The 11810-nt window shown below is 38.5% G+C and overlaps 1 protein-coding gene across 1 annotated transcript; it reads left to right on the forward strand.

Moving 5' to 3' along the window:
• Window positions 1–846: 846 nt before the first annotated feature.
• slc39a4 (solute carrier family 39 member 4) lies at window positions 847–11563 on the forward strand. Its single transcript, XM_051955588.1, has 12 exons — window positions 847–1050; window positions 3974–4321; window positions 6227–6428; window positions 6945–7138; window positions 7544–7724; window positions 8062–8234; window positions 8377–8568; window positions 8835–8939; window positions 9161–9215; window positions 9327–9479; window positions 10107–10294; window positions 10389–11563. Exons 1-12 carry the CDS (start codon window positions 847–849, stop codon window positions 10515–10517), a joined length of 2124 nt encoding a protein of 707 aa, XP_051811548.1. The 3' UTR covers window positions 10518–11563.
• The last annotated feature ends 247 nt before the right edge of the window (window positions 11564–11810 follow it).

Consider the following 11810-nt stretch of genomic DNA (forward strand, 5'->3'; position numbering starts at 1 on the left):
TACTAATTTACATTTTGACTGTAACAATGCTTGACTATGAAATCATACTAATTTCACTGTATTTAAATCAGCCACACACAAAACAAAAACATTATTTTACAGATATTTGTTGGTACTTTAAAGAAAAATGATGCATATTAAGGATTGAAAAGTGTTAAATAATCTTAGTCTTTTTAACTGATACTTTACAGATTACCAGGTTACCACACCACTTACCAGGTTTGTTAAATTAAGGATAAAATCTAGTAAAATTATAATAAAAACATTAATTTACATTTTAACTGTTAAAAAAAAGCAAAAGAAGGCAGGCCAAAATGTCCACATCAAAATTTTGCACAATGTAAATGTGTCCCTTTACAATATGTGAATTTTATTGTTTTACTGTATTCTGCAGATATTTGACTGTATTTTTGTGATTAGTTTTCTCTTTTTTGACATTTTTCTGTTACAGTATTTCTTCAGTGGATTTTTCTGGCCTCCTTGCTGCCAGGTTATCACAGATTTTTTTAAACAGGCTTTTTATTTTATTATTTGTGTGTGTGTTTGGGTTTGTTTTGATGTTGGGTGGTGCTGGGTGGGGACAGGTGGGGTGCTGTACAGGTGACTGTAGAGTTCACGCACATGTAACCCTACACTATAGGACAGCACGAGCTGCGTCTCAGCCAATCAGAATCCAGAGTGCAGGTGAGGTGACTGCACTGGTTTGACTCTTAATGTGTGAGCTGATCCTGGACACCTTAAAGTGTCTTCAGAAACACCTCGGGACTGTGCTGTCCGGCTCTGAGCTGCTTTTTCTACCATTTAAATATTCTTTTTGCTGTATTTATAAGCTGAAGACACTTTAAGATGTTCTCATTTCCGCTGCTCATTCTGGTTCTAACTTCGGGTGCGCTCGGTTATGTTTCGGGGTCTCCCGCTGTAGAGGAAGCCTACCAGGCGGTGGTGAGCATCGTGTCTCCGGGACAGCAGCATCTGACCGGGGATTCCCTCCGGTCGCTCTTTAATACGCTGGAGAACCGTGTGCAGTGCGGCGACGTGTCGTGTGAAAAGGTGAGTTTTATTGCGCTCCGCAGCGTTCCACAGCTTAGGTGTGTTAGTTAACCTGTACGGCGGCGGCCGAGGTCCAAAACATATCAACCAGCCAGCCAGAAAACCGCTGTTAAACTTAATCCAATTTAATATTTCTAGTCCTTTAAAATGTAAACTGATCATTATGCTGCTCAAAAATGTTCTCTAATCGTGTCAAATTTGCCTGTAAATGTGTGAAGAGTCAAAAACTTTCTTTCAGTGTTGATTTTTTTCAGAAAAAATTGCAATTGCATTTTTTATTTTCCTCTCACTCTCTCTTTTTGAAGTTCCTGAAATATCCTGTAATGGTGTAATCTAATGAAACAATTAAATACTACATATAATATAATAACAATATAATAACTTTATTTATATAGCACACCTTAAGAACAGTGTTCACAAAGTCCTTTTGAAGGTTGAAAACAAGCCATGCAGGCAATCAAGCAAGACGAGGCAGAGCAGTCACTTAAAATAAATAGTAAAAATTATAATAAATTAAATGAATAAATACCAAGATTAACAAACACAACAAACAAAGGAGCTAGCCAAATATAAGTATTTTTTTGTCACCTTCATCTCTGTGAAACCAATGAGCATTAAGCCAAAATAAAGGGCAAAAACAATTATTTTATTCCCTTATTATTTAAATATTGTGACTGTCTAAATTTTCCAGATGCTGAATTTCCATGTATACGCTGATCTATTGCAATTATTTAAATATAAAGTCAAGCTTTTTTATATTTCTTTATCAGGTTAATAAGTGTTTTTTCAAATCTTATCAAAGCCTCAATGGGCTTCTTTGTTGAATAAGAGAACTTTGAGTAAAGGCCTTAAAGTCGAATTTCAATACAAGAATCAGTTCTAGTTTTTTTGAAAAAAAATGTTTAAAGACTATTATAATGCAACAAACTATTATTTCAGTGCTAAATAATCTGACTGTTAATTCTTCAAATAAGAAATTCTTTTTTCACTCTATACAAAGGCGACACGCCGTGACAAGTTGTTTCTGAAACCCCGAGACGGCAAATGTGTTGCTTTGTCCACAATCCAAAGATATTAAGCATCCTAGAGGAGGAAAGAAACAACAAAAAAATTTAAGTTTTAGGCAGCTGGATTATATTGTTTTCATTAAAAGTTACTCACCACGATTGATCTGTTTGGAAAATATTAAGACACTTCAGAAAAATGACAGAAACAACTACATTGTTATTGTAGTCAATCTTTTTGTAACTAAATCAAGGCAAATGTTTAGTGAAATGTTATCTCAAAGCTTGTAAGGTCTTTAATGGGGTTTTCTTTCAGTCGGAACTCATAGGAAAAACAGGTCAAGGTCATTAAATCTGAAAATTCAGCACAAAAAACGACCTTTTCATTATCTTTTGGAGACATTTACAGACTGAAACAAATACTCTACAACAAGTAGAATTATTGTGGTAGAAGTAGTGTGTGATTACTTTATAAAACATCCTGTCAGTTACATTGTTTCTGGGAAATTTAGACAAAACTGCTTTACCAGTGGCTGAGAGCAAAGTTCTTTAACGTCCAACATGTCGGCCGTAAACTGCGTGAATGCACAGTGCATGATTGATAAACATCTACTGTCAAACAGCTGCGTATGGGCAAAAATGAAGAGATTTTAAAAATATATATTTTTATTAAATGTTAAACTGTACATTTCATTGTTTGGGTTACATTTAATGCAGCGGAATTAACCCACAAGAACCCACGGTGACACTATTGTAACAAGTCTCATCCTTGTAAAGCTTTATGTCTGACCTTAACTCATTAAGTCCTTTAAGGAAAAATGGGTCTGGGTTCTTATGGGTTCAAATGTTTAAGTCATAGTGATAACATCTTTTTAGAGGCCCAATAAAATAGTAAACCTCATTTAACCTACAGTATTAGGCCACTATAGACGTCCTTGTAGTTTGACCTTGTGACGCAGTTAATATTGCGGTTACAGCATTTTGATTCTTGTTTAGAGAGTTTAAAGGCTCAGTTTACTCAAATTACAAGAGACAAAAAAAACTCAGTCAATATATAATTGAGGGATTTTTGCAAAATATTTAGGCAAATCTTTCTGTAAAAATGCCATGTGGTGTTTGGTTATAGGCGGCCATGTTATAGGCGGCCATTTTGCTGAAAACAGCAAAAATGTCAACTATGACACCCGTCAACTATGCTACAAAAAGCCCCACAGTTACATATTGACCCCCCTACTGCTATGTAGACATGCATATTTATTTATCTTTACATACTTTTATTCTGAAACAGCAGCCTCCTATCATTCCAACCCAATAGACGTGACTGAAATTGAATTTGGGGTGCTCAAAATGCTGCTTTTGGAAACTTTATTTTATTTATTTCATTACTGTGAAAGAGTAGCTGTTTTTCTTGTCAAAAAAAAGCCATTCATACTATACTATCATTACTGTATTGTTGGGGGGAGACATGCATCTGAAAGTCTGAGAAGTCTAACTAAAAGCTTTATATGGCTAAATGTAATACTGGTAATTAAAAGGATATGTTTTTTGTCTTTCTGATTAAACAAACTTTGAGAAAACCCTTTTTTCCCCCCTTTTTTATAATCTTATACTCTCCTGTTTGGTCCCTGTCGGATTTTGTGGGTCAGGATAGATGATTGTCAATGTTTTATGTTACTTTGTTCCATTTATTTGACTTTTTGCAAAAACAAGAAAACAGTTGATATTAGTAAGATTATGGATTATAGTTTGTAGTTAATTTTGTGTGAATGCAATTACAATGAATCAGAACTGTGCATCACTGACAACTGAAAACAATGAATAAAGTCTGATTTATTTCGTTGTTTGTACGTGTGTTGCTCCATGTAAATAACTTGAAATGACTGAATTCTATTATTGTGCTGTGTAATCATGTCTTTTAGTGTGATCTAGTTAATGGCGCCGACCAGCTCATTGGTAATCACTCCGCTCACGAGGATGAAGCGGCGGGAAAAGTCGGCGAAAACGTCACCATCACCGTGTCTCAGTTCACTCCTCTTGCCGCCGGCTCTGTTCTGTACCTGACGGCTCCTGGCCTGGTCTGCACCGCCATCGGCCAGGGCAGGTGGAGAGAGGAGACCGAACACTTCTTGCACCAAGTCACAGTTCACGACCACGGACATCCCCACGAACACAAGGCCGAGTCGCGCGCACACACTCACATGGACGATCACGGAGTAGAGACGGTGTTTCTGAAGTTACGCAAGCACTATGAGGCCACAGGCAACGAGGTAAGCCGTAAACTGAACCCTAATTAAAGCCTAGCAAATAAGTATTTGCTCAACTGTGGTTATATCTGTTGTTCGCAAGTGAGTTTTACTCCACCAGTCTTCTACAACTCACTCAAGTCTGTGACCAGTGGCCAAAAATGGGTGTTTGTTTTTAATAAGTTACGAGAACTAGTTAATGAGATTATGCTTGGCCATGAATTTGTGATCTTTAATTCCTTCTTTCATACTTTATTATGCTGTTACATCAGGTGTTTTGACTCATCCTGACTTCTCATATTTGGATGATATCAGCAACAGATGTACAAACATTAATATAAGTCACTGCTGTGGAATTTTCATCATAATACATAAATGCTTGAATGTTTGGAGATTCGTTTTGTGTTTATCAGCTCTTGCTTACTTTCTTTCTAGCAACATATGGAACCTTCAACTTCACTAGTCCTGTAAAACTCATTGAAATCTGTGATGAGTGGCCCAAAAACGGGTGTTTGGTTTTAATAAGTTGTGAGAAGTAATTAATAAGATTATGCAACAGTGATTAATGCTTGGTCATGAACTTCTTTATAACCAGGGTTCTAGTTCGTGATCCTTAAGTCCTTCTTTTATACTTTATTACGTATGCTGTTACATCAGTGTTTTGACTTATCATGACTTATCGTATATAGATGATACGAGCAGTAGACATGCTAGGTTTTCCCTGCATTCAGTCACGTCGCAGTTGGACTTGACCATAATAAAAAGTTCCCTTTGTGTTTGTTTAAACTGCTGGGTCAATATATAATTGCAGGACTTTTTATGACATAGTTGACAGATATCGTAGTTGACATTTTTGCTGTTGCAGGCCTAAAATCAAAATGGCCGCCTGTAACCAAACACCACATGGCGTTTTTACAGAAAGATTCTTCTATAATATTATATATACAATTAAGTAAAAATGTTATTTATAAAGATATTGTAGTAAACCTGTTGACATGTGATAAATCCACTACTTTATATGAAATAACTCAGAAAGCCTTGGAGTCTTCCAGTCTTTTCCTCAGGAGGAAATGACATCATGTGGAGCAGGTCATGTGATCTGGAATTAACACACTTCCTTGAGAGGTGTTTTTGTAATGGGGAACTTAGTTGAAAGTGATTTCTCGGACACAGATGGAATCTGTTATTTTCCAAATAAAATTTGACATATTGGCAAAAAAGAAATATCTCTCATGATTATCTGAACTGAATAAAAAGAACATAATCAAAACTATTTTTGAATCAGTTCATTTTATTATTGTTTAGCTAATTAGAAGGTGGCTGTTATTAAATTGGGATGATTATTAAATTGACATTTAAATGATATCCAGTCATTTTTTTATTAATAAGTGATTGTTTCCATTATAAATAATTCTGGAATTTGTAAAGACATGATCATAATGAACATAAAGAAACATTAGTTTTTGTATTTTTTTTTTTAAAAAATTATGCAAAATATATCCCATGGACTTCAAAAGTCCCTCAATTATATACTGACCCATTGGTTAACTTTTTAATTTTTCTTTCTCAAATGTGGACAATTCTGTACCTAAAATCTCTAAGTTATTTGGGCAAACTTAATACAATACTGACAAAACTGTGTGGTGTCCATGATAGCAATGCAGATGATACTGTAATATGATAATTGTGCATTTCAGGAAAATTATAAACAAGTTGATGAGATGACTGGTGAGATTTAAAAAAAAGGAAAAAAGTCAAATTCACCAACCTTTTAGTCTTTTTTTGTGCCTTGTGAATCCTTGTGAAGTGTCCCTCAAACCAAAAGATGATTCTGAATCAAAGGAGTGTTGTTTAAACGTTGCTCTATCGCAGATCCTTAACGCTTTTGTTATAACAGTCCTTTCTTTTCTTCATCACCATGGTAACCAGAGCTGTGTCACAGCCAGCGTCATCATGGCGGAGATCAACGCAACATCACCGGCACAGGATCAGGAAGTGGGTGCAGTTCTGGGCCGCGTCCTGTATTACGCCCTGCAAGGTCGATGCTTCACTGCCGAGTCGCTGCCCGAGGAGAGCTTCTTCCTCCACTACATCATGCACAAGCTGGGATCAGACAACTTCACCGTGGAGGGTAAAAGTTCTGCACAAAAACACACAAAAAAATCTGGTTTAAATAGAACTGCAGACCAAAACTGCACAGCACTGAGTGTTTCTTTTATTTGTGCAGTTGTCTGAACAAATAAAGTGAAATCCCGAAATGATTTTAGCATTCATTGCAGCTTTATCATACACACACAAGCTTAAAGGTAAGTTACGTCTCTTGTAACAGTTCCAGCCCAAATAAAGTGTTTTCTTGACAGTTTGTTCAATAATTAGGCATCAAATAATTAGTAGAATTGTCTATGTAGGCAAATCTTAGTTCCTTCCTCCCTGAAACTGGATTTTTGGATTTATGTCTGAGAGAGAGACAAGACCTCCTTGCACACCGAGGCGACAAACAGGCCTTCTAGCAGTGGATGAGGGACAAAACTGCACATGGAACATCACAATATTTATATTTAAAAAATAGAGGACTAAAGGCAGTAGCAAATATTAATATAAGTCATAGCTATGGAGTTAACTTGGATTATATTGTGTATTTGTGTAGATTTGGAAGCTTTTATGAAGACCCTGAACATCGGACCTGCAGACCATGATCACGGACACGATCACGGACACGATCACGGACACGAACACGCAGAGGTTGAACACGCTCATGATGATCACAGCCGTCAAAGACTGAGGAAGAAGAGTGGACATGAACACCATGAGGAGCATGAGACAAACAGCACCTGGGACCATGTAAGTTGCAACAAGAAAATGCGATTTAACTTGATGTGATGGTGCACTTTTTGATCTTAAATACTGACAAGCTTTGACACGAAATCATCTCTTACAGCTTAAAGATAGACAGACATACAGGCTCTGACCGCTGACTCTGGTGTTATTCTCGGTAATACAGTCTTCAAGCCATACTTCCTTGTAAAACATGGTAGAGTCTTTGGCTCCTGACGAGTGTCTCCAGCTTCTACATCTTGTTTGTCATGGAGCAAATATTTCCCATAAATAACAGAGAGAAAGCCCCTCTCCCTCTTCCTGCTGTTCCTTTTTAAAAGAGACAAACTCAAATTCTACTGTGGGTGTGATGCCTGTGTTTACTAAAGCACCTAAACCGTTGTTTTAATGTTTCGTTTTCTCATCTTCCAGCGCTGTTTCTCTGCCGAAGAGCTCGTCCAGATCTATGGCCTGCCAGAAAACAGCGCCGCCTCTAGTCTGGGTCCGTCGGACATGGCTCAGCTCAGTCCTGCTCTGGTGCAGCAGATCCTGAGTGGAGCCTGTGCAGCAACCACAGAACCAGCTGGACCAGATGGACTCACCATGGCTCAGAGTAAGTGTGTTGACAACTGGAGACACAAAAGTTCGGGTTCGGGGTTAAGGTTAGGAGTAGGGGTTAAGGTTAGGATTAGGGGTTAAGGTAAGGTTAGGGGTTAAGGTAAGGTTAGGGGCTAAGGTTGGGTTAAGGTTGGGGTTAAAGTTAGGGGTTAGTTTGGGTTAGGGTTACTGTGTTGTAGGTGTAGCTGGTTCTGAACCTCAGTACCTTCATTCGAACTCTTAACTGCAGCAATTTTGTGTTTACAAGTTAAAGGCAGGTTAAGTTTAAGATTCATTTTCAGGACACCTGAGTGTTTAAACCTGACCCCCTTTTCTCTCTCCTCTTCATGCAGGATACCTCTATGCAACCGCCGCCAACGTAGTGATAACACTGATGGCCATGTTTGGTATCGTGGTGCTGCTGTGTACGTCCTGCACGCAGGTCTTCCAGTTGTCTATCCAGTTCTGCATCAGCATGGCTGTCGGTTCCCTGACTGGAGACGCCTTCCTGCATCTGCTACCTGTGGTGAGGGAGCCTGACGCTTTTTTATTCTGTCTAAATGACATATCTCTGTTGGTATTCGTTCATAATATTAGCTCTGGTTTGGTGAAACTGTTATCTAATGGGATAGACGTTTGACTCATTTTGACTTCCTCTTGCGGACTAGTTTCTGGGTCTACATGTGCACGGAGCTGGCGAGAGCCATGCAGATCACAGTCATGACGAAGGAGTTCCTGACCACATAAAGAAGATGTTGGTACTCATTGCTGGGATTTACTGCTTTTACCTGATGGAAACAATTTTCTCTCTGATCACATACAAAGGTGATAAGCACCATCAGCAGCAGCAGCACCATGGGGTAAGACAAATTATGCACAAGGTTTTTGCACCACTCTTGACTTTTCATGGTTCATCGTTGAAAAAGTTGTTTTTAAAATTAAGTTGAAATGAATTTATGGTGATGTTCTCCTAAATTTCCACAGCTAAATCCTTCATGGTGGTTAGAAACAATGTGAAATAGACATGTAGTGCACACTTTCCAAACTTTTTTAGTTTCCTTTAAGATGTTTCATTTTGTCTCAACTTTCAGACGAAGTTCATGGTTTTGCAACTCTCTCCTTTTAGGAAGATGGGGAGCCTCACCACTGTGACCATGGGAGGGTTTTGGAGATGTATCAGCAGGAAAGGAAAGAAAAAGGCAACGCCAAGTCAGTTTCAAAAGCAGATCTGGTAAGAAAACAGAGAATGAACAGATTCCTGCTGCTCAGAACACATATTCAACACTTTAGCAGAGTAAAAGTAACAATAAGATTATAGAAGTCACTGAAAATATTATGTTTGAGAAACTTAACCACTTCAGCTAAGATTTTTTTATATTGTAAATGTGTAAAACACACCTAAGCTGACACTGTGTCTTGTTACTGAATGTTTTGTGTATGTATACATTTCAGGTTGACCTTGAAGATGAAGAAAAATCACTTTCCGAGCCGAAAAAGCGCAACAGAGGTGAGTGAAGTTACCTCCAACCCAAAAACAAGCATGAGATCATCACACTGGGATAATTGTAGTGAATTATTGCGGCACAAACTACAACCTTGTCTCCGTGTGCTTCTACAGAACAACGTCTGCTACCTTATATGATCACTATTGGTGACGGGATCCACAACTTTGCAGACGGATTAGCGATAGGTGCAGCTTTCTCTCTGTCGTGGAAGTCTGGTCTGGCCACGTCAGTGGCTGTGCTCTGCCATGAGCTTCCTCATGAACTCGGTAAAGATCACAAACAAGCAGCGTCTTTGTCACCTGTGCTGTATTTTGGTTTTATGGTTTTATGCTTTTTGTGGTTTTCATGGTTTTATGGTTATATGATTTTGTAGCAACCAAGTTGTATTGCTTTGTTTTATGATGCCAATGGTAAGCCCTTTGGTCTTCTTTTGTGTTATTGTAAAGTGCTCTATAAATAAATTTTGATTGATTGAATGTTGGGCTGCACAGTAGAATAGTGGTTAGCACTTACGCCTTGCAGCTAGAAGATTTGCGGTTCACATCCGGGCCTTCCCAGGATCTTTCTGCATGGAGTTTGCATGTTCTCCCTGTGCATGTGTGGGTTTTCTCCAGGTTCTCTAGCTTCCTCCCACAGTCCAAAAACATGCTGAGGTTAATTAATTATTTCTAAATTGTCCGTAGGTGTGAATGTGAGTGTGATTGTTTGTCTGTATATGTATATGACTGTATATGACTCGTGACCTATCCAAGGTGTCCCCTGACTTCACCCCAAGCCCGCAACCCTAATGAGGATTAAGCGGTTTATAGATTATGGACGGATGATTGAACGTCTGATTTGATCACTTTTCTCTACAGACCTAACATCACGCTGTTGCTCTTGTTTCTCCCCAGGCGATTTTGCCATTTTGCTCCATTCTGGTGTATCAGTTTGCAAGGCGTTACTTTTAAATGTCGGCAGCGCCATGACCTCATTCGTCGGCCTGTACATCGGTCTGTCTGTAGCCACCGACATCGCAACCCAACAGTGGATAGCAGCCTTGGCTGCGGGACTTTTTCTGTATGTGGGTCTGGCTGATATGGTGAGTATTTTACAACACAAACCATCTCTTCTAAACAGTACAAACTGATAAAAAGTACATGTTGAACCCCCATCTGTCCTCTGTGTCCTTCCAGCTGCCTACCATGATCCACATCAACAATAACAAACCCTGGCTGGTGCTTCTGCTGCAGAATGCTGGCCTTCTGACCGGGTGGAGTGCTCTGCTGCTGTTGTCACTTTATGAAGACAACATCGCCTTTTAATACGCGGACTGTCAAGACGTCAGGCTGTTCGCTGGATTCATATTCTGGGATCAAGATTGTAAAAACCTTTGGACACTGTTCACTGCGACATGTCTGGGAGTTTATGGGCATAAATGAGCTCAGAGAGACAGAGTGAAAAGCTGATGTCAGCCAGATGCTGCTAGTTACCACAAACATAAGGTTAAAGAACCTGTCAGATGTGGGACTTTTTCTTGGGAAGTGATTAAATTTGCTGAGCTTACTTGACTGTGTTCAACCAATGTTTAGTTTGTGGTGGACAAAAACACCAGAAACGTGCAATCGACTACAATTAAACCACCACTAACAGCCTTCTGATTTAAACAGTGTTTCTATTTGATTTAGGGTCCAATAAGGTTGCTGTCATGAACTACATCAGATGCAGCTGAAAATATCCAATATTCTCAATTCTTTTTATCACTGCTGAGATTTGTCTTTTTGTATCTTTTATCTGACACATTTTGTAGCTGATGACACATCATGTCGCTCACTTTAAGTTACATAACATCAGTAGTAATGGTGAGATTAGAAGGGCATTGTGAAAGTCCACAGTGACACAGAACTGGTGATAAAAGTGTTCAGGTTTGTTCAGTTCAGCTTTTCTTCTTCTCGTTTTTTTTTCTTGAACTGCACTGATAAATGTGTGTTGATAAAAATAACACTAAGTGTCAGAATGTATTTTACATTTGTGAGTTGCCCTTGTATTGTACAGAGTTGTTTTTTTTTTTGTGCTTTTTATGAAAAATATCTGTTGTCCAGTCGAGCATAAACAAGAATGTCAATTTGCCAAATAAAAATATACTGACCCACTTTCAGACTTATTGTGCTAAAAGCTCATGTAATATATCAGTAAATGTATGCTGGTATAAGCACTGTGGTTTACATTCTGTATTTTAGTGATGTCCAAACAATTTAAAACTATCTTGAAGCTCAGTAGCTTCTTAATGTTTGTTTTCTAACTAAACAGTCTAATTTCACAGTTCCTGCAGTGGTTTGGAACATCTCTGTTGTGTCTTGGATGAACATGAATGTGAATTTTGCAAGTTTTGCAAATAAAAGCTGATTTATAAAATCAATAAGTCTTTAAATGAGCATGATTTTGTTTCCCTGAATCTGTAGGGGTCCCCGGCCATCCCAGGATCTTTCTGCATGGAGTTACCATGTTCTCCGGCTTCCTCCCACAGTCCAAAAATATGCTCAGGTTAATTGATCACTCTAAATTTCCCGTAGGTGTGAATGTGAGCGTGATTGTCTGTATATGTAGCCCTGCGACAG

The sequence above is a fragment of the Acanthochromis polyacanthus genome, chromosome 11 (assembly GCF_021347895.1).
Source record: "Acanthochromis polyacanthus isolate Apoly-LR-REF ecotype Palm Island chromosome 11, KAUST_Apoly_ChrSc, whole genome shotgun sequence".
Classification (NCBI taxonomy): Eukaryota; Metazoa; Chordata; class Actinopteri; family Pomacentridae; genus Acanthochromis; species Acanthochromis polyacanthus.

Excerpts from the sequence above, each read along its gene's own strand:
- slc39a4 (XM_051955588.1), top strand. The coding sequence starts at position 847 with ATGTTCTCATTTCCGCTGCTCATTCTGGTTCTAACTTCGGGTGCGCTC. Across the intron at positions 4,322-6,226 it reads ATGAGGCCACAGGCAACGAG|AGCTGTGTCACAGCCAGCGT; the intron begins GTAAGCCGTAAA and ends CATGGTAACCAG. Across the intron at positions 6,429-6,944 it reads AGACAACTTCACCGTGGAGG|ATTTGGAAGCTTTTATGAAG; the intron begins GTAAAAGTTCTG and ends GTATTTGTGTAG.